The sequence below is a fragment of the Pipistrellus hanaki genome (genome assembly GCF_964339955.1).
Source record: "Pipistrellus hanaki genome assembly, chromosome: 11".
Classification (NCBI taxonomy): domain Eukaryota; kingdom Metazoa; phylum Chordata; class Mammalia; order Chiroptera; family Vespertilionidae; genus Pipistrellus; species Pipistrellus hanaki.
The window spans coordinates 10,567,580-10,591,052 of NC_140513.1; the positions used below are offsets into that span (position 1 = coordinate 10,567,580).

At 44.9% G+C, this 23,473-nt stretch overlaps 1 protein-coding gene across 3 annotated transcripts in view; it reads right to left on the reverse strand.

Annotated features, from left to right (window-relative positions):
• The window catches only part of ASTN2 (astrotactin 2), a 700,862-nt gene that overhangs the window by 378,372 nt on the left and 299,017 nt on the right, over nucleotides 1-23,473 (reverse strand). For all 3 annotated transcript variants that reach the window (XM_084898878.1, XM_084898877.1, XM_084898876.1), the window contains one exon: nucleotides 19,988-20,155. In XM_084898878.1, coding sequence (XP_084755004.1) covers nucleotides 19,988-20,155 — 168 coding nt within the window. The remainder of the gene's footprint in view (nucleotides 1-19,987; nucleotides 20,156-23,473) is intronic.

The window sequence follows — 23,473 nt, forward strand, 5'->3', positions numbered from 1 at the left end:
TAGCTCGTTCTTTCTTATGTGCTTATGAGGCAAGTTTCCCTGCCTCTGAATGGGTCATTAATTACTGACGCTCAGTATACAACAAATATGTATTCTGCCAATGAAAGGTATCCATGGAGTGGCAGGGGCCGGGGGCGGGGGGGGGGGGGGGGGGGGGAGAGAGAGACAGAAGGCTGCCTAGAGAACGGGAAGTGAGGCCGAGAGAAAAGTGAATGAACGCTGACTGCAGACAGACCTGAGTTCCAGTCCTCACTTTCTTTCTACCTAGGCCAGTGTTTGGCAAACACATTAGTCAAAAGAGCCAAATATCAACAGTACAATGACTGAAATTCCTTTTAAGAGCCAAATTTTTTAAACTTAAACTTCTTCTAATACCACTTCTTCAAAATAGACTTGCCCTGGCCATGGAATTTTGTGGAAGAGTCACACTCAAGGGGCCAAAGAGCCACAGTTTGCCAACCACAGCCCTAGACCCATGGTTTTGGGAAACTGACCTTATCTTTTCGGGACTTGGTTTTGTCATCTACAGAATGGGATGGCAGTGCCGCCACTCTCACAGAGCTGATGTGAGATTACACTGAAGTGGTGAAGGGTGAAGCTCATGGTTCAGTTTCCTCCCCTTTCCTTTCCCTGAATTCTGATATGTCCCAACACAGCAGCTCTAGGGACTTTGTGGGGGCTTTCTGCGCCCTCAGTTTTTCCATCTGCAAGATGGAAAACTATAGTAAATGTTCCTCAATTCGAGCACCAAAGAGAGTCCATTGTCTGTGTTGCCTTTCCAGATCCCTAAGACACTGTGTGTTTCAGCCTTTAGCAGCTGGGCCAGGTGACTGCGGCAAGATGTCCATCAATGCCGGGGCTATTGGCTTTATTGACTTCTGTTTCCCATTTTGCTGGCTCAGCCTACCCTCCACTATTTGCAACCGTGCATTTCCTTCTTGCAAGATGTGAGCCCCTGACAGCCAGAGCCTAGGATGGCAGGGCAGCCAGGCTGCCAAAGAGCAGCTCCGGGGACTCAGGCGTACCAGGTGCCCGTGCTCCCTCACTGCGGGCACTTACAGAGGCTCTGGCAAGAAGGGGGCTACACCTATTTTGCTCACCGCTGCGTCCAAAGCCTGCTGCACTGCCTGGCACCTACACAAGTAGGGGTGCGTTTCACAACAGTAATCCTATGCCAATGGGATGGGGACATTTTTCAAGACATTTGTCTGTTCTCCCCACTAACCTGGGAGTTTGTTTGCAGAAAGCTTTTCTTTAAAAAAAAAAATATTGATTTCAGAGAGAAAGGGAGAGAGAACAGTAGAAATATCAATGATGAGAGACTCACTGATCAGCTGCCTCCTGTGTACCCCCTACTGAGGATTGAGCCCACAGTCCAGACTTGTGCTCTGACTGGGAATTGAACTGTGACCTCCTGGTTCATAGGTCAATGCTCAACACTCAGCCGCACCAGCCAGGCAGAAACCTTTTCTTAATCATCTCCACATCCTACCAATTAGTATAGTGCCCGATGAAGGGTAGGCAGTGCATTTGCTAACTAAACACAGGAGTAGAGGGGTGAGTTAGTGAATACATAAATACGTTCTAATGTTCATACATTCAGGGTGACTTCATTTAGAATAATGATGGTTCTGCTGAAGATTGAAAGAAACATTCATACATCTATGACATGTACCTGCCAAGGAGACTGAAAGTGTAAACACGAGTGCTGGTAAAATGTCTAAAATAGAATCCCATTTCACATCAGAGCAGGAAGAGCTCTTAAAGATAATCTAGTACCAATAGATTTTCAGAAGGGGAAACACAGCTCAGAGAGCAGAGGCTTTTGGCCAAATCACAGGATTAAAATCCAGGGTGCCTGGCCATGACCTCAGCATCCTTTCCTGGCACTGGTGCTTCCATCATTCAACATTATACCTGGCAACAATTTCTAAGAATTCTTTTTTTTCCTTGGTCCTTCCCTGACATGTCTGAGTGTCTTACAATGACAAGGTATTGCATTAACAAACAAGGATTATTAATTTTATTTTTGGTTAATCTTTACCCAAGGATATTTTCCATTGATTTTTAGAGAGAGTTGAAGGAAGGGGGAGAGATAGAGAGAGAGAGACATTGATGTGGGTGAGACATTGATTGGTTGCCTCCCACCCATGCCACATGGCCCTACCTGGGGCCAGGGATCGAGTCTGCAAGGAGATAGTACATGTCCTTGACTGGAATTAAACCCGAGACCCCTAAGTCCATAAGCTAATGCTCTAGCCACTGAGCAAAATCTGCAAGGGCTATTTCCTTAATATAATGAATTTGAAATAGTCTTAATAGATTAAAAACAAACATTTATATGGAATTAATAATGCAGCCTTTAAAAAAAAGAGTTTACTCTCTTAATTAAAGTGGTTCCCTTATGGGAATTCAATGAAATAGACTTTCATTGCGCTAATTACCAGAACTCTGTATTATTAGCTATAGATGAGCTGCACTGGTTTTAACACATTTATTTTTTCCACTTATTGAATTCTCACTTTTTGTTACATGCATTCTCTCTGCATAAACAATTGGGTAAAAAGAGCAGAACCCCTCAGTTATGAACAATGTGAGTTTATCTTGTTTGAGGCTCTCCTAAATCACTTAGAAACAGACAATGCCTCATGGGAACCATGTCAGGCTGGTGGGCTGAAGAGATGGTTCAGACCGTGGGCCCAGGAATCATCTCGTTTTGGATGTAAATCTGGGCTCTGCCTCTTAGCACTTAGCATTTGTATGAATTTGACCAAGTCACTTCGCCTTGCAGAATCTTTTTCCTAATCTATAATGAGTGATATCAACGATCTGCTGGAATGACCAAAGATATATTTAAAAGTCCTGAGAGCGATCTTGGGCACATTTCTTCTTGTTGAAAACATCATACCTGTTTTGAGTCTTTGTTACTATTGTTCCTGGATAAAAGGTGCCAATTTAGCCTCTTGTTTTAGAGGAAAGAGAACACACTTTCTAGAGGAAGGATGGTCTCAATGTCGATGCATATGTCCTTTGCAAAGCCAAAGGGACCTTAGTTTCTTTATCTGCAAATCAGGGCAGCTTTAATGAAAGCATTTACAGCGCTGAGCCCTGTGCTTCCGGAACCAGCAACACCCAGCGCCTTTTTCTATAGCTCCTCCCACTGACCCGGACACAGGAGGATGGAGCATCAGCCAGAGGATGCAGCCTGCTCTGTCCCCCACCACTCAGAGGAGCCTGTCACCTGCCCATGAGAGGGCTAGATAAGTGCAAATCTTTCTTCCCAAGCCACCTGGCTGTCTGGCTCCGCTCCTCGAACCCTGTCATCCTCTTATGATTCCATTTTCACCTGCTTCCAACACAGTCATCACATATCGCCGCAGGCCAGGGGCTAGCTACTGTTCTCTTTCTTATTGACTCTTCTTGTGGCTGTGGCTTCGAAAGACATCTCCCTGGGTCCTCGGAAAGTGGCTGCCTTAGCCTCTTTACTCTGTGCCACTGGAGTCAACTCAGAGCCAGGCATGTGGTGGGGGAGGTATGGGCTCAGCCTAACACAGTGGTCGGCAAACTCATTTTTATTGATTTCAGAGAGGAAGAGGGAGGGGGAGAGAGGTAGAAACAACAGTGATGAGAGAGATTCATTAATTGGCTGCCTCCTGCACACCCCATACTGGGGATCGAGCCGGCAACCCAGGCATGTGCTTGACTAGGAATTGAACAATGACCTTCTGGTTCATAGGTTGATACTCAACCACTGAGCCATGCCTCCCAGACTAATATAGTCCAGTCTTGTCTTTTGAAGTCAGGGTTTCCCTCAGAACTGGAGGAGGGAATGGGTATGTGGGGGAGGGCTAGCAGCTTGGGAGGCAGAGTCACATGACTAGAGTGAAATAACAAGTGAACATAATTCAGACATTTGTAAGTGAGGCTGCCTTCTTGAGAGGTCTAACAGCCGAATGTGCAGTGTGAATGCGGCTGGCCCCTCCCTCCTCGGGACTCAGCCTCTAACTGCACAGTGAGGAGGTTGGTCTTGATGACATCTAGGCCACCTCTCTTGGCCATCTCCTTACATTCCTCGGATGAGATGTTTCAGCCTTGTTCTTCTCAAGGCATTTGAGAAAACGTGGACACCAGCATTTCAGCCGCTAGCCCCTCATTGTCATTCATCACCATACCTCTGAGAGCAAGAAAAAGCAAAAAATAAGAGGCGAAAAGGTTTTGGTGGCACCAGCAGGTGATCGTGTCAGCGAGATCAAATTCCTTAATCTCGGTGACTTGGGGACTAATTGGCATTGACCCAGATCATGTGGGTGGCCGTGGGGGGTGGCCAGGGGTCTGAGAGGCCACAAGCCTCAGCTAGGGTGACACTTCTCCACTGGCTCCATTTCCTCTCCTCCTAACCCCCTCCATCCCTCTATCTACAGATTCGTGCTGGGGAGAAAAGCATGTGACTAAGAAACTCCTGGAAAATTATGGCTGACGGAGAAGGAAGGGGTGAAGAAACCTCACCGACAGCCTGGAGCAGATACAATGCAGACATCTCCAACATCCAGAAAGGATGTCACTCCAGTTGAAGAACCTGGAATTCCTGCTGGGTGAGGGATCCCTGCAGCTGTGACTCCACCGGTTAACACGTGGCCTTTCTCCAGGCCCTTCATCTCTGAGCCTCATCCCCCTCACCTAGAAGATGGGGAACAGCCCGGCCCTCTCCCATTCACCAAGATGCAGTGAGGATAAAACATACACTATTCTATTGAGAACGCACAATGATTAATCATGCACTCCTTCACTGCTTGAGCAAACCTGAAACAGCAAAGTGAAAAATACAAAGTAAATTAAGCGGAGGGTAATTACTCACTTTGCAAAGGAGTTCTTTACAAGAGAGAAGCAATGATGGCTTTTTCAAGCATCAGCTATTTTATGGGTTTAAAATAAAAATCACTTATAAAATTAGAGTCAAGATGTGCCCTGAGTACCATGGGCCAAATGTACATGACCCGCCCAAGCCACGGATGCCACAATGCAAGAGGGTCACACACGTGTGACTTCTGCCCCCTGCTTCAGATGGTCCCTTGCTCAGAGTGGCCCCAGCCTCATATGCCGGCAGATGGCCAGGGTCACAGCGAGCTTCCATGGAAACTGGAGAATTGTCCTTCCCACTTTCTTCCATCTGGAATATTATACCACTTTACATAATGTGTACATTCAGCTGAACCGGCCAATTTTCACTTCGCTAGTCTCATGCCTGATTATATGCAATTCCTGTTCTTACTCCCCTCCACTTCCGTGTCTCTCTTCTCTTTCATGGGTCTCCACATCCGCCATCTTTGTTTCTCAATCTTTGTGGTTTTGTAGCTGTCTCAGTTTATTTCCTTGGTCTATGCTTCTCCAATTTTCTCTTTCTCTCTGTGTGTGTTTCTGTCTGTCTGTCCTGCTCTGCACCTTGCTTCCCTTGCTAGCACCGCCAGCACAAATAAATTGAGTTTGGGCCAGAGTCCCAGGTTAAATCCTGACCCACCTTAAAGTCATCTGAGTCTATAAAAGGGAATGTCTCTATTACTCCAAGGGTTAACATGAAGATCGCATAAACTATAGCATTTAACGGTGCCTGGAACAAAGACAACTTTCATTCTCTGCTAATGCCATCCCTTCTTTTCATCCCACACCCAGGCCAGCCCCACGCTCTGCCATTAATTTAATTGAAAACCAGTGCCACTTCCCATCAGTTTCTCTTTTTTTAAAAATTGAATTTATTGGGGTGACATTGGCTAATAAAAGGTGTACAATTAATATAGGTTTTAGGTGTAGAATTCTATACTACATCATCTGTATATGTACTGTGTTTTCACTCTTCTAAGTCAAGTCTCCTTCCATCAGCTGCTCTTACAAAACATCTTTACGCCACATTGGCTGGTATATGATGGAGAATCGTGAATCATTAAAATAAAGCAGCATTTGTCCAAGTGGCCCGTGCCAAGCCTCACAAGGGAGTCAGGATTCGCTGGTATGTGAATTTTCAGTCACTACGGAGATCATAGCAGGCTGTGTACCCCTTCCTAGGAGAGGCACCTGACCTAGCATGACCTGTGTGATGCGGCATGAAATCCTGATGCGCTGTCCTGTGAGACAGTCTCCATGTGCCCCTTGTGGTTGCTACAAAGCCAATTAATAAAGTTGTAGTTAAAGGACATTTAATACTGCAACCAGGAGGTGGGGATGTAAATACACACACACACACACACACACACACACACACACGCACACGCACACGCACACATGCACACGCACACGCGCACACACTTGCTTTTAGTTATCTACCCTGATATGAAAGCTGTCTTCAGTCCTGAGAAAGGATAAAGGACAGTGTGGTGCAATGGGCTGGTTCCTTACCTGTGGTATCAAACATCCAGAGGTGGCTATTGCTAAGTACATGTGTGTTTTAAGCAGTTTTTGTGGAGATCCTTTCTTTTCAGCATCTGTCATCATGCCTTCAAATCCATCACAGTTAAGTCTTTTGTGGGTTAAGAATTGCCAACATTGGGAGTCCTTTTTGCCCCTGATTTAATAATTTCTATTTGTTGAATATTTGACATATAATGTGGCAGGCACTTTGTATTGATTATAATCATTATAATAACCTGGCAAAGGTGAGTACCCTTTCATCTGATGAAAAAGAACAGAAAATTGAGGCTTGGGGGAAAATGAAGCCATTTGCTCAAAACCATACACTAGTTAGAGGCAGAGCCAATATTTCAGCCCAGGTCTGTCTGAATTGGATGCCTGGACTATTTCAGTTTTGGTCTGACTGCCTCTCTAGAAACAAAACAGAGACCACCAAGAGGGCAGTGCAGTTTGGAGCAAATTAAGGGGGTGGCAGTGTCTTGTCTGTAGTTCCCCCAAATTCATATGTTGGACCCTTAGTCCCCAATGTGATGGTATGTAGAGATGGGGCCTTTGGTAGTTAATTAGGGTTAGATGAGGCCCTGACGGCGGGGCCCTCATGATGAAGTTAGTGTTCTTATAAAAAGTGTACAGTGCATCTCTCTCTCTCTCTCTCTCTCTCTCTCTCTCTCTCTCTCTCTCTCTCTCTCTCTCTCTCTCTCTCTCTCCCTTTTTCTCCCCCCCACACCCGCACCCACCCAGGAAAGGCCATGTGAGGACAAAATGAAAAGCTGAGAAGTTGACCATCTGCAATCCAGGTGGAGAACCCTCACCAGGAACCAATTCTGTGAAATCTTGATCTTGGACTTTTAGCCCCCAGAGCTGTAAGATACATGTTTCTGTTGTTCCAGCCACCAGTCTATGACATTTTGTTGTGAGAACCCAAGCAGACTAAGACCTTGTCATCCTCTCCTGGGCCCTTTATGTAGAGACAGAGTGAACACTGGTCCTGGGACCCGTACACATGAGGGGAACACAACAGTAGCATTTTTCATCTCTATTGCCAAAGCATGAAACCAGCTCACTAGACAGGAAGTTCTAACGAACTGGGAGGGCAGCTGCTGTTGCTCACTACCCCAATACAGAGCACAGTGCCTGGCATAGAATCAGTGCTCACTAAGCAACCGCAATGAATTAAATGCACTATCTGGGTCCCACTACTCTCTCCACCTCCATGGCTACGTCCCTGGCCCAGGCCACCATCAACTCTCTCCTACATTATCCCATTAGCCTTCTAAGTGGCCTCCCTCCTACCACTCTTGCCTCTGCCCCTACATGTTTTTCTCAAGAGAATGGCCAGAGAGATCTTCCCAGAATATAGGTCAGCTGGCATACGTCCTCAGCTCGAGTACCCCCGGTGCACCCACTGCATTTGGACTGGAAGCCCATGTCCTTACAGTGTCTACGAGGCCCCACAGACCCTAGCCTTTGGTCCCTCTGTGACCCCATCTGATGTCCTCCTAATATCCAGGGAAGCTAAACCACCTTCCCCTCCAGGATCTTCCTCAAACATGAGAGGCCCAATCTGCCCTTGAACAGCCTAACTAAACTTAGAATCACTCCTCTCATCCCTATCCACAGGCCCCTCTTGTTGCAGTGCCCTTCACATAAAGATAACATATGATCTTCTAGCCTATGATCCAATCACTTTATTTGTTACTACACATATTCCAATGATCTATCTACCCCTTGCCGCCACCTGTCTGCCCCCTGCTCCAGGATGGTGGTGATTTTTATCTGTTCTGTTTTTTGTCAGCGCCTGGCATCCTGATTATATGAGGGTTCAGAGTTGGGCAGAGCATTGCTTTAGATGAAGTTGGCAGCACCTAGAATTTGGGAGCTGGGGAGCACCTAGAAAGATTCTCATGTAAATTATAAATGGAGAAACTGAGGCCCAGAGAACAGAGAGGCATGTCGAAGGTCACAGCAGAAGAAAAAATGGCAGATCTAGGAAAGAAGCCCATGGAATTTGTCTACAAATCTAGTACTTCTTCCATTCACTCATCCCATTACTCATTGCACATCAACTGTGTGCTAGACGGTGGGCTAGGTTTGGGGACAAAGCAATGAGTAACACAGACACGACCCTGCCTTTCCCCAGCACACAGTCTCTCAGATGCTAGTAATTAAACAGAATCACACAAGGAGGTTTGTGATTTCAAGCTGTGATGATGTATTGATAGTACAGGCTAGTGATGAGGAGGTTAAATTCTGAAGCCAGACTTCTAGGATTCCAATCTTAACTCCACCACTTCCTAGATGCGTGACTCTGGGAAAAGCCATTAACTTACGTGATTTATTTCTCTCATCTGCACATGGCAGTAACAGGGCATTACATGATGTAACTTCCCACATTCTAATATCCCTGAAATGAGGACTTGCCTGGTAACTATTAGTGTCTTATGGCTATTATTGACAGCCTGCTTTCTTTACTGGCACATTAAATATGGCTTCATTTATATCTGATTGTCTCAGTTTTGTTACAGTCTGACTGTATCTACTGCACAGGGTCATGGAGAGGATTATATGAGGTCAGATATGGGAAGTGCTTAGAAGACTGCCTGATGCACAAGTTTGCACTATGTAACTTGCATTATTATTATTATTATTATTATTATTATTATTTACCATAAAGAGGAAATTGAGTACACTAATGGAGAATAAACAAGGGACAATGACTGAGTCTTGAAGGCCAGGGAAAACCTCCTGGAGGAAGTGACATTTATGTTAAAACACGGAAGGGGTGTGTGAAGAAGTGGCAATGGGTGGGGAGCAGACTGCTGCTTCTGAAGAGACCAGCACCTACAGGGACCCTGTCAGGCTGGCTGCTGGAAACGATGTACCATTTCCACATGTGGAAACACTTCACAACATGGAGTGTGGATCCCAATTACTCTCCAACTCCAACCTGTACTTGTACCCCATCTTCTGTTTCCATGCCCTTGTCTGTTGACAACTCATTGGTGATAAGGTATTTTAATACATTGAGAAGTTCCCTGGAATCTTTTTCAAAATACCATTTTTGGAGGCCCTTGTATGTTTTTTGAAATATACTTGTTGAATACAATTAAATATAGAATCTAACTTAAATGCCATCAGACTATATTTTTTAATGATAAATTTTAGTCTTGGAAATTGAGAACCACCTTCCTTTTTGAAAAATACCCCAAAAATCATCATCAGAAATACCTTACACTATCCTTCTACATGCCACTTTACAATACGAGATTTCAGATCTCTCACATCTCTTTATTTTTTCAAGTTCAGAAGCAAAAGGTCCCAATAAGGAAAACTGTTCAAGGTAGGTTTTGCAGCCTTTCTAACCTCATTCTTCCCCAGGTTTGCAGACAGTCCTGTTGCTGCTATTGTGGTCTCTCTGACATTTTATGATCTCATCTTTGACACAGATTGCACTTTTCCAAAGGACCACAACTCTCTTCCACAACATCACATTTTACAACCCATTTAAACCAAGTAGAGCAAGACTCGCAAACAGAGATATGAAATGGTTTCCCGGCAACTCAAACACGCTGCCACCAGTCCACGTCTCAGGTCTGCACCTTTTCCTTGTCCCCAGAGTCCAATTGGGTCCTTTCATTTTTTCACATCAACTCCTTCGATAAATTCTCAGTCCAAAGGATTCATACGTGCCCCTGAAAATTCTCTGCAAACATTATCTAAAGAGAATGCCAGATTGTCTCTCTCTGCTAAGCAAACTCTCTCATACACTGACTCCTCGAAATAGTAGCTTGTCACTCAGCTTGGGTCCAAATCCCAGCTGTGATACTTAGTAAATATATGACCTTGGGAATGTCAATCATGTACTTTAAGATACAGCGTCTTCTATGGAAAATGGAAGCAATAATAACTACCTAGAATGTTGTTATGGAAACCAAGGTAGTTATGTAAAGTTTCAGCATGATGCTCAGTACGCAGTAAGTGCATAATACATTGTTATTGTTACTCCAGCTCTCATGTACCCCCTTGATATCTCTCCACAATGATTCTCTTCACTGTAAGTAATAGCAGGTCCTTGTCTAACACCTCCATCTACTATATATAGATAATGAACCTGCACAGACTGGATGAGTCTGGTGAGATAAATGGGCTTTTATAATTAATGTTCATTTACATGGACTTTAAGCAGAACAGCCTTGGCTGAATGTTGTTCTTTGAATGACTTTTGTTGAAAAATGGTTTTTTAAAGTTTGATTCCATTATCCTGCATGCCTAAATAATAAGACATGGGGTACATTAATTTCCAATCAGTTTAGACAAGGCATTGTTTAAATCGGTTCCCAGTAAAGTTCAAGACCAAGGAGTGCTGAGGTACATCCAGCATTGTGGATTCTGAGGACAGAGGGACTCACTTCACAGAGGGCTGATTTCCCCAGTTGAGGCCCCTTGGAGTAGCAGCATAGTTGACGTAGACCAATTCTGAACAGGAAAGAGATAGAGCTTACTTTAATTGAATTCAAGAAAGACTAGTACCCATTTCGAGAGAGAAGGCGACTTCCAGAAGAGAATTAGCTGCACTAGATAAAGGTTTAACAAAAAATAAATCTCAGAGGGAAGGTGGGGGTAGGGAATTGGGAAGAGATTGACAGGGGAACTTATAGGCACATAGCCCAAGGACGCAGACAGTATGTGTGAAGACCTGGAAGGGGTGGATGCAAAGTGGAGGGGGTCAATGGGAAAATAGGGGGACATCTGTAATACTTTCAACACTAAAGGTAAATTAAAAAAACAAAAACAAAACATTTAGCCTAAATGACATTGTCAGTGCCCAAAGAGCTACCTATGGTCCTGACCTCAGAACAAGGCACCCAATCTATTGCCCAGGCCTTGATTATTTCAGTAACTGAAACTTGCTCCTCATTAATTCATCCATCCATCCATCCATCCATCCATCCATCCATCCATCCCATCCATCAATCCATCCATTGATGCAGGAACTGTTTCAATCACTGTGATATGGCAATAAGCGATATGAGCGGAGGCCAAGTTCTTATAAAACTTATGTTCTCGTATACACATCTCTCTTTTCTGGTGTGACAGAAAGTTGGCTCTCTCCTGCTCATTTAACTGCACATCTCACCTCTGCACTACTCGACTTAAATCCTACACGTCTGCCACGTTACCTAGAAACCCACCATGTTACAATCTCCTTCAAGGCAGGGCGGTCTCCATGTCTATGAATTCTTGGACTCTACAACTTTGCAACATCCTTGTGTCCCTTTAAACTTTAGTAATATGTATCTCCAGGAAATATCAGAAAGAAAATGTGAAACTAAGAAATATTTAGTGGGATATAAGACACATGTATGATGACATAACTACACCCAGGTTATTATCATTTCATTCCGATTGCAAATGAAAAGTGGCTGATGAAGACAAGAAAATAAACTGATTTTGATGGTGAACATGACTGAAGTTCATACCAATTTGAAGAGAAAATTCAATCTGCTTTAAATGCCACCTACAAATTGTTTCAATCATACTTATGCTGTAGTTATTAGTGCTTAGAAGGTCATAGACACACAGATTTTGAGCTGGAAAATACCTTAGGAAACATTCGAGGTTGTAACTTGTCTCTTGCTACTAATTTACTGAGTGACACTGGGCAACCTGCTTAGCCTTGGTGGCCCCCAGTCTCCCCATTTGATGATGCTACAATGACCTCTACAGACCTGAATTATATTTAAAGTATGTGTCCACTAAGCTCTTTGTTGGAGAGAGGGAACATACAGTTCGTGGTATGTGATGTGCCCAAGGTTACTGGCAAATCTGTGGCAAAGCTGGCACTAGGATTGAGGGCCCAGGACTTTGTTCATTGCACAAGTTTAAAAGTCACATGGGGACTCAAGGAAAGGTCAGCAGACAGAAACATCCAGGTTATTATATGTTTCACGTTAGGTGGTCAGACCCTAGAGAGCAGGGACTCTAACTTACTTTCTTCTCCCATAATCTAATACAGTTGTTCATTGCTGGATTCAAAGTATTTTTTAAAATACAGGGTGTCCCAAAAATGTTTACACACTTTTTTTTTTGATAGCACAATTGATGTTTCTTTCTTTTCTTTTTTTATTATTTTTTTTTTATTTTTTTTTTAAATATATTTTATTGATTTTTTACAGAGAGGAAGGGAGAGAGATAGAGAGCTAGAAACGTCGATGAGAGAGAAACATCGACCAGCTGCCTCTTGCACACCCCTACAGGGGATGTGCCTGCAACCAAGGTATATGCCCTTGACCAGAATCGAACCCGGGACCTTTCAGTCCGCAGACCGACGCTCTACCACTGAGCCAAACCGGTTTTGGCTGTTTCTTTCTTTTCAGTCTTAACCCATTAGAATGGATAATTATTCAAAGTGTGTATACATTTTTGGGGACACTCTGTATTTGGTACAGTATTTGAAATTTATTAAATTAATTAAGTGATGACACAAATGACTGAGTAACTGATTATACAAATAAAAAGCTCCACAACCAGCAATCAGAGAAACGAGGATTTGAACCCGGTTCTGTCTTACTCCGAAGGATATCCCAGTTCTACTCTGGTTCACTAAATGCTTGGATGAGGCAATAAATAGATGAATGGATTCATGACTAAATGAATGAGTGTTCTGCTATTGTCTCCTGTGGTTTGGGTCATAAGATTTTCTATACAGAATTTAGTGTGATACCACACATGCACAGAAACTAGAAATTTCACAGTAAGATTGACCTAAGATGACATTCTTCAGACACAAAGCCTGACCATTAGAACTGTTTGGTGCTCCATGTTATGGGACTAGAGCACACAGTTCTTGCATGTTTCCTTTCTGTCTTCAAAGTGGGAACAAGGAGCAATGGGAGTCTGCCTATTCTGGGAAGGAACAAGCCTGCATTGAGCCTTCACTGAGGCACATCTTTGCCTTGGTCCTTGGTTGGTCTGTTTTCATTCCACCCACTGTTATGATGGTAAATATTTAATGATTGTCCTTCCAAGGAAAATAAGCCATGCTTTGTAATATTTACTCGTTTTAGTAAATATTAGCCTCGTACTAGCCAATTTCCAAGCTAGCTACATGACATAACTGAACAAAGAGATGGGAAGAAATGATAACAATCAACTCTCAGGAGACCATACAAGCCAGCTCCAGTACACTATAATCAGATCTGTGAGTGGTCCTAATTGCTAATATCCCTGGAAAAACACACCCAAGCTGGGTTACGATGCAACAGCCTGGAACACCTGGCCAAGTTCATCCATGCATCGCGACCACTACATATTCCTCATCACCCCACTTTCCTCTTGTTCCCCACTCTGTTGGGGGGAATGAGCTTTCCTACTGACACTGCCAGTAAAGCTTATAAGGCATGATGAGCCATGCTCAGACTCCATGGCTTTGTTCAACCCTCTACACCCCACCCAGAGAAGAAGGGGCTTATTTGAGGGAAGCTGAGCCATCTCTGACAGATTCAAGGCTTATAAGGCATGATGAGCAATGCTCAGACTCCATGGCTTTGTTCAACCCTCTACACCCCACCCAGAGAAGAAGGGGCTTATTTGAGGGAAGCTGAGCCATCTCTGACAGATTCAAGGCTTGGGTATGTACAGTACTTGAGGACTTGGTTTTTCCATGACATTCCCCAAATTCTAATTCCCAATGAAAGGCAAAAGAGGGGATGCCCCGCTATTCCCTCAGGTGTAGATGATCCCCAAAATGGCCGGACAGATGTGAAGGGCAGTTTCCCTGCTTCAGTGGCCAGCAAAGTCTTACTAAGTCCTTGTGGTTCTCAGAATCTTCAGATCCTTGTCTTTCTATGAGGTCTCTTCACATTACCTTTCCGATGTTATCCCTCGCCACTCCCCTAGTCCTCTCCCTCCAACCCATGTCAGCACATTCTCTAGGGAACAGCTCGACTGCTCCTCTCTCTGGTTTCTGGAATCATTCCAAACTTCCCTCCTCTTTTTTGCAATCTTGAAGTTCCTTTGGCTAAAGGAACATCCTACTCACTCTCCCTACCGATTACATAAGGCTGCACTAGAAGGCCATCTTCTCCATGATGTAGCTCCTGGAAGCCCCACCTAGAACACCTCCCTCCCTGTTGTCTAGGCACGGGGTACTTTAGGAGTGCCTGCCCTTGCTGTATACCAGATGGTATCTTTATAGTCTCTATATATGAGCATATTCCTTTCATCCCCGTGAAAATGTGAAGTCCAAGAAGGCAGGAACATTGTCCAGTGTGTCTGTGATTTCTCATAGCATTCGATACAGAGACTTAAGAGTTCGGGAATTAAGAAAAATCTTCGTTGAATCAAATCTAATGAATTGAAGTAAATTTTGCAAAGTGGGTGTGAGTCAAGCATCATGAAAATATAGGCAGGGATCTTACGTGCCCATTTCCACTCTTCATTTGTAGAGAGCCGCAGCCATGTATGGCCTGAGGGACTTGTAGCAGTAGGGTGCTTTGCTGGGCACTGGGTGGGAGGGATACAGGGATAAACTAGATATAGTTCTTGGTTTAGCAGAACAGATAAGTTTTTAAGTAATAACTAATGAATTTACACACACACACACACACACACACACACAGTATATATAATTGATTTCAGAGAGCTAGAGACAGAAACATCAATGATGAGAGAGAATCATTGCCTCCTGCACACCCCAGACTGGGGATTGAGCATGCAACCTGAGCATGTGCCTTGACCAGAAATCGAATTGTGACCTCCTAGGTGATAGGTTGATGCCCAACCACTGAGCCACACTGACTGGGCAGCAATAAGTGGGATGTTTTAATCAGATTTTTAGTCAAAAGAGGTTGCTCTCTGATGATACTGCAAATGTCATCCATTCACCAAACAGGAATGAAAGATAGTTAGGTGAATAGATCTTTGGAAGGCAAATAATCAACGACAGAAAACATTCCAGGGAGAGGGAGGAGACAGAACCTTAGTGGGAAGGTAAGGGTGTTTGGGGGACAGTGTGAGGAGGGCAGACTGGAGAATGCAAAGAGGGATGGGTCTGGGGAAGTGGCTCAGTGGAAGGGTGAGACCAGAGCATCCTAGAGGTCAGGCAACTGGCACTGGGCAGTGCTTTGTGGTCTGATTTCTCCAGAGCTGGGGAGTATTCACTTTAAGCACATATATAAGTGGATATGGAGGAATAAGCTAAATAATAGTGCATAGAATTGTTTCAGGGAGCACGGGGAGAGAAAGTTCCTCCCTTCCTCCCTGTCTTCCTCCCTCCCTCCCTTCCTTCTTCCATCATTATTTTATGTGAACTAATTATATGTCAGCGTTATACTAAGTTTTTAAAGACAGATAGTGAGCAAGGCACATATTTTGAATCCCCCTTCCTCAGCCCCTAACAAAGCATGCAGTCGGATGATAGATCCAGACAAGGAAAGGATAAAGACTGTGGACAGGGACAAGACTATGCCACATGAAAGCACAGAGGGTTTTAGAGCAGAGAAGGGGGCCCCTTTGTGTCAGGACTGGGGATGGTGAGCCAGGAACTCCTGTGGGAGGAAGGATGTTTGGGTTGAATAAAATGGAAATTAAAAGGAGCCCTTGGTCTCCGAGTAAAAGGGGAAGAAAGCTATTTCAGGGGCAGACACAGTCTGTGAAAGGGATGTAAGTGTGAGAGGGCCTGGGGTCTTAGGGAGGCACAGATATTGCGCCTGGAGCCCTGGGCACATGGCAAACAGGAGCAGAAGATGAGATTACATAAGTGAGCGTGGTCTTGTCGGATAATTAGATTAACAGCTAGGGTGGCTGGGCCTTTTACTGCTTGTGTAGAAACAAAGGGACTAGTTGGGTGGGAGAGTGTGCAGAGCCTTGCCATCCCAGGGTATCCTTTAAGCCCAAAACATCAGCAATCACTGGCAGCTCATTAGCAATGTGGAATCTTGGGCCCCACTCAGACCTACTGAGGCTCCACAAGCAATGTTTCCGAGCACAGACTCCAGAGCTGGAACCTGGCTCTGCCATCTGCAGGGGCTGCACCTCTGGTCCTCTCATCTGTCTTCTCTGGCTGTCAATATTCTCAGCAATAAAGCTGAGAAGGTCAGTGGATTCTGTTGACATTTTTAGCTATAAGGTGTGTGTGTATGTATGTGTGTGAGTGTGTGTGTGTGTGTGTGAATGTGTGAGTTTAATTCTAGGGGACACTGGTGCTTCATTTTTAAAATCGGCTAACGCTTGTCTGCTGCCTGGATAGCCCATCATTTGGAATTGTGCCCTCAAGCCTGTGGCTAAAGGAAAAGGTCATTAGAAACCACAGACATGCACCTGGAGGCAGATTAGCAGGGGAAACCAGGTCAGACCCTCTGTACTCAGCACTCTGCTGAGCTGGGGTTTCAGGGAGCGGGGAAGAGACTAGGATCTCTTCTGTTTCCTCCCACCAACAACCTTCCCTTCTTCTTAAGGAAAGAAAGACAAAAAGGAGCAGGGCCAGATCCAGCGCCAGCACACAGTTCTACAAGGCTTACCTGGCTATGGGTGAGAATTACCAAGTGTGTGTGTGTGTGTGTGTGTGTGTGTGTGTGAGAGAGAGAGAGAGAGAGAGAGAGAGAGAGAGAGAGAGAGAGAGAGAGAGAGAGAGCGCTCTAAAGCCCAAACATCTGACTGAAGAGAAAGAAGACCCAGCTGTCTGGTCAAATGGTACACTAGAGCTGCATCACATTTTCCAAACAGCTTCCCCAACAGGCCTATGTAAAGGCTGCGAAAGTGTATCTGAACAGGCTCCCAACTACACTGGAAGAGAGAATGGTGGTTATAAAGCCAAATCCTGGCCTGACTGCAGAGACAGGGTGAGCCTGGAGAAGCCCTGTCCTTACTTCGGAACTGATGCCCACAGAGAATTGGGTGAGCTCTGGCCAGTGTGGCTCCACTGGTTGAGCATCATCCCATGCACCAAGAGTCACCAGTTCAATTCCCGGTCAGGGCATATGCTCAGGTTGCATGTTCGATCCCCAATAGAGGGCATGCAGGAGGCAGACAATTTATCCTCTCTCTCTCTCTCTCTCTCTCTCTCTCTCTCTCTCTCTCTCTCTCTCTCTCTCTCTCCTATCTCTCATCAGTAAAAACATAATCTTAGAAAAAAAGAAGTGGGAGAGAACTGGGAGAAGGGAGCACTGGGCTACAGAGATCATTCAGTCTGGGCAGAGACCTCCTGGCATCTGTGCATGAGTTTTCCAGACAAGATAGCCAGAGAGGAATGAGGCTACAGAAAAAATACAGTGACACACGTGGAGGAAGGAGCAGAGGATGGGAGGGAGCAAGGAGAACAGACTTCTAATACCAGCTTCATTTCTACTTGACTTGTGACTTTGGCAAGTCTCTTCCCTGTAACTCCTGTGTCCCTATTTGTGGACATTAATAACGGCCAGTTACTGAGCAATAACTATGAGTAAGACATTGTGCATTTACCATAAATAAGAGAGTATCTTATGGGTTTAAAGGTCATCTCTATGCTGTTGACTCATAGATTTCTGTCTCCAGCTGAGACCTCTGCTTTGCATTCCACTTGTGGACCCCAAAGCCCACTTTTCATCTCCACTTTGTGATTAATAGTCACCTTGAACTTATGTTCATAACACTTGGGATCTCCCTCACCTCAACCCAGATCCTCCTCCAGCACCGACCTCCTAACCCAGCAAATGGTAAACCCAACCATCCCATTGTTCAGACAGAACAATTTACAATCATCATCGATTCCCATTTCTCACCTCCCATATCCAATAACACAACTTTATTAAATCTACGCCCTACATATATCTGGAATTGAACTGTTTGTCATATCTACTCCCCTAACCCCTTGGTCCAAGACGCTTACCAAGTCTTGCCTCTATGAGAATAACAGTGCCCTTGAGTGCCCCTGTCAATTGGCCACAAGCAGCCAGAGCAATGCCACTGAATATAGGTTAGAATACCCATCTTGTTGAAGCAGGTTAGGCCATGTGGTTCCTATGCTCAGAATCCTCCAGTGACTTATCATCTCAGAGTAAAACCCAAAGTCCTTATCATTCTATCAAGCCACCTAAATCTCCTCTCCATAGCCTTCCTCTTCTCAAGTCTGCCTCCAGCCCCCTCCCTTGACTCCCTTCCAGTCACGGGAGAACTGGGGGTCCTCCTGCTAGTGCTGAACCAGGGGCACCCCCCTGTGTTCCTGCCACAGGGCACTGGCCCTTGCTAGTCCCCCCATGTGGAACCACCTCTCTCCCCAGGCCCCCAAAAGTGCCTGCTCAAATGTCCCCTTCTCAGAAAAGCCTGTCCTGACCCTGTCTAGGTAATAACAATGCTGCTTCCACTCCCACCCAGTTTAGCACTAGCTGTGCTCTGTGCTCTCCCAGCACTGACCACCACCTGACAAGCTGTATGTATATTCACCTGCTTGTGTATTAAGATGAAATCTTTCTTTTTCTTCTTTTAAAACATATTTCCTTCCTTTTAAATATATTTTTTATTGTTGATAATATTATAAGCTATGCATATAACTTCTCTGGTTTATCTCTTCTCGTCCCCTGAACCCCTCAGCACAATGATGGAAACTTTCTATACCCGAGTTGTCTAAGAGGTAGCCACTAGTCACCCGTAGCTATGGAGCACCTAAAATGTGACTGGAGACCTGAATATTTACTTTTGCTTAATTCTAATTAAGTTACAATTCAGCAGCCACATGTGGCTAATGGCTGCTATGTCAGACACTGAAGATGTAATGTCTCCCTAGAATTTCAGTCTGATCAGGGCAGAGGTTTTGCCTATTTTGTTCACTGCTGTGTCCCCAATGCCTAGAGAAATGCCCGGCTGCTCAGTAAATACCTGTTGAGCGGGTGAACACAGTATTTATTAGGAGCTTCCAGGCATTAGCTCATTCCATCTGAACAACAGGTGTGCAGGGCAGACGGTGTGTTCATTCTGTGATGCCGAAGAACACCAGGTAGTCTGTACCCCGTGACCAACATCTCCCCATTTAGGATGAGCTAAATCCTGGGTACCTAATGTACAGCACAGTGAATATAACGAACAACACCCTATTATATCATCTGAAAGGTAGTGAGATCTTACATGTCAGCATCATAAAATATGATATGTGAGATGATGGAGGTGTTAATTTCATCATGGTAATTATTTCATACTATGTACGTGCATTCAACCATCACACTGTACATCTTAAACTTACATAATGTTATGTGTCAAGGATATCTCAATGAAGCTGGAGAAATGATAGGGAGACTACACTGCTAGCCAGAGGTAGACATAATCGAAGCTCAGGGATCAATGTCAATGTCAATGTCAATGTCAATGTACGATGACATTCAGACACTGCTTTGTTAGAGCTGGACTACAGAGTCTCTGAGATTCTGTGGTTTCCTTAGAACTTTTTCCCTTGTCAGCCAATGGCAGCACATACTTTAAGCACCGACTGGATTGATGGATCTTTACATAAAGACCCTTGTCAATCCCTCAGAAGCCATGATACTTAGGTAGAAGAAGGGCAGTTCACCCTCCAGCCCAGACCATATCTTCCTCTTCTCCAGCCCCGCCCATGGCTCACCGGTTTCCGGGTCGCAGAGCTGCTCACAGGCATCTGTCGTCCTCTGTCCGCAGAGGTCCCTCACCCACGGGGAAGTGGCGTTGACCTGGTAATACAGGGACAGCTTGGCTGGGTTTAGCCAGTCGGAGATGTCCAGGTAACTCCCTTCGCTCACCACAAAGCTGCTTCCTGCGGGCGAATAGAGAAAGACAGCTACTTTCTCCCTGATTTTAGGTACAGGTGTGTGTCTCACTGCTGATGCTGCCACCAGGAACACAGATAGTACATATAAGTCACACAATCCCCGCCCCCCCCATACACACACCCAAAGTCTCCTGTTCTCACTGTCTGCATGCATGTACACAGTCTACACGCATTTACAATGTGCCCTCATGGTATCAGCAGCCAGTGGAGACAAAGACAAGTGAGGCATGAGAAACAGTTCAACTTAATGATTAAGTCAGGCCCTGTGACTGAGCGGGACCTTGGTTCAAACCCTGAGCTCACCCTGGCCAGTCACTGATTTTGGGTGAGTCAGTCAATGCCTCTGGGCCTTGTTTACCTTGCCTGTCAATGGGACTTACCTCAGAGGGTTACTGTGAGAATGAAATACAATAATGCAGACAAAGTGCTCAGCCAGTAGCTGACTTGTCCTAGAGAAGAATGATGCAATATTAAAATCGAAAAGACAAAGAAAGTCCCTGTCAACCTAGCCACGTCCTCTGGAACAGGGTTCACTGCTGTCCACTGGGGCCAGGTGGGAGAGACCAGTTGAGCGTAGGGAAATAGCATAGCTTCTAGGCATGGCTTTCGTTGTTGTTGTTTGTTTCTCTATTAGAGAGAGAAAAATCAAAGAAATCTCGAGCACCTCTAAAAAAAGAGCAACACCTGTGCAGCATTAACACCTCAATGCTGGGAAACAACGGGGAGGAGGAGTTTGGGGTGAACTGGGCACTGCAGGTTCTATTGAAAGGGACCAACTGCACCCCAGCTCAGCCAGCTCTGGCCAAGTGGGGGAAAGGCGAGCGAGCAGATCTTCAGTTTATTCAGGAGAGACTCAAAATTCAGAATTTTATGGTAACCAACCAATGTTTAAACAATGGCTTAAATTTGTTATTGGCTGAAACCGGTTTGGCTCAGTGGATAGAGTGTCAATCTGCGGACTGAAGGGTCCGGGGTTCAATTCCCATCAAGGGCATGTACCTTGGTTGCGGGCACATCCCCAGTAGGGGGCGTGCAAGAGGCAGCTGATGGAGGACTCTCATCGATGTTTCTAACTCTCTATCTCTCTCCCTTCCTCTCTGTAAAAAAGTCAATAAAATTATATTTTAAAAAAATTTGTTATTGAAAGCAATTGATGCTCTAAAATGTTCCTCTTTAACACACACACACACATATATGCACAGATACATATATGCATGTGTGTTTGTGTATGCACATGTATATGGATTACATACATATATGCACGTACATATATTCTTTGTGGGGCAAGGAACATCCATCCATCAGGATGGCTGCATATAGAGTGTGAGTGGTGGTGCCTGTATTTTGCAGTATACCAAAGGTAACATTTTACAGGGGGAACAAAGGTTCAAATAGGACCAGACTGCACCAAGCTGGATTTGGAGAGCTGTTCTAGATTCATGCAGATCTAGGGATCCCAGCAGCAGGAGATCCTAAATAGTTTCATAAGGAACATGACTCAGCTTCTCTCCCTACATTATTTTCTCTCTCCCTCACTCTCTACCAACAAAATCTTTCCATGTATACAATGCAAATTTCCAAAGAAAGGACTCAGGTAATACCGTGTTTCCCCGAAAATAAGACCTAGCGCATGGAAAGATAAGACATCCCCTGAAAATAAGACCTAGTGCAACTTTGGGAGAAAAAATGAATATATAAGAAAGACACTGTCTTATTTTCGGGGAAATAGGGTAGCTATCAGATGGGTTTGAGAGCCTCTTCTCTGCCTGGTCATATCAGACCCTGCTTATTGACCAATGGTTGGGCTCCTCTCAGCTCTGGGGCCCTGCTATGGTCCAATGGGGAAGAGCCAGAGGCGGGATCACATCAGACCTTACCTGGCTGCCCTGAGGATCTAAGATGCCCGGAGAAAAGTAAGGATATGGCAGGCAATGTTATCTGTTCTAAGTCACACAAACATCGTGGCTGATATCATCCCCTAGAATAAGCACAGTAGACAATGGGATTTGGGGTGAGGATGAAAGAGGAGTCTATGGGAAAAGCAAAAGGAGTAGATACCATCAGGCTCCGAGATAAGAAAATGGCCGTATTTGAAGTTGGCCTTAAAATCTTTGGCAGCTGAACAGAAAAGAAGAAGTCTGCTGGATCCCATATTTCAAATCTCTGGCAAGGGAAGATATGCAAATCTATCCGCAAAGCCGTATTTTCCCCTTTGGAACTGAGCCCAAGCCGAAACATGGCACATGGGTCCTTATGTGAGGCACCAAACATCACTATCGACTACAGATTTTTCTTTTGAAAAGCACAGTCGTGCTGTTTAAAAGGATAATCTTTGTATTTATTCTCACTAAAGACTGAGGGATGGATATTGAATTCTGTCCCAGGGCTGCGTTTGGCTAATCCCACCACTTCGGGAAAGCTACGGTGCAGGGATAAAGAGAAAGGAGTCAGCAAGACGTGCATTCAGATCTTCTTCCTGCTGTTCACCAGCTCTGCAAACTTGGGCTAGAAAACAAACCCTCAGTCGTCTCATATACAAGTGTGAATTGTGACTACCTCTGCACAGGGTTAACAGAAAGATTAAGTGAGACAATGTGATTCTCTCAGGTCCGATTCCCCAGGAACCAGACTCAAAGGCAGAGCCTGGCATACAGGAGGCTGTGATGGTACACCATTGTAAAGGGGTGAGCAAAGTGGGATTGGACAAAAGAGAGAAGTCAACTTGTCAAACTGCTACAGCCAAGACCTCAGCTCATCTCCTAGGGAGCCTGGAGCTGGGGTGGTCCTTCAGAGCTTTCCCAAATCAGGACAAGGACATCAGGTCATTGTGCCCCAGCATTAACCAATCACAGGCTGTGGGCTATTCCTGGGGAAGAGACGTAAACTTGGGTAAAGTGATCCCTTTCAATGGATGGCATTCCTCCAAGACAGACTTGGAGCAAGTAGTCAGCCACCAACAATCCTGGCAGCTGGGAAAAGGAGTGCCTACGTTCTAACGAGAGATGTGGACAAAGCAAATCTCCATACAATATGCACAATATGTGAAGTCCCTGGCACACAGTGAAATCTCAACTCACAGGAGCTATTTTGATGACTATTTGGATTTCTTACAAATTGGGAAGCTCTGAATGCAGTACCAGTGAATAGATCTCTCTCAAATCTGAGGAATGAGAGTTTCTTTGGAAGGGGCTAACTCAAACGCAGGTTATCCTGGACTTCTTCAGAGAGTTGTTCTTACAAGGTCTATGGTTGCTTTAATGGGAGAAGGGAGTCACTATCCTTGGAACACCCTCTCAGCTCCAG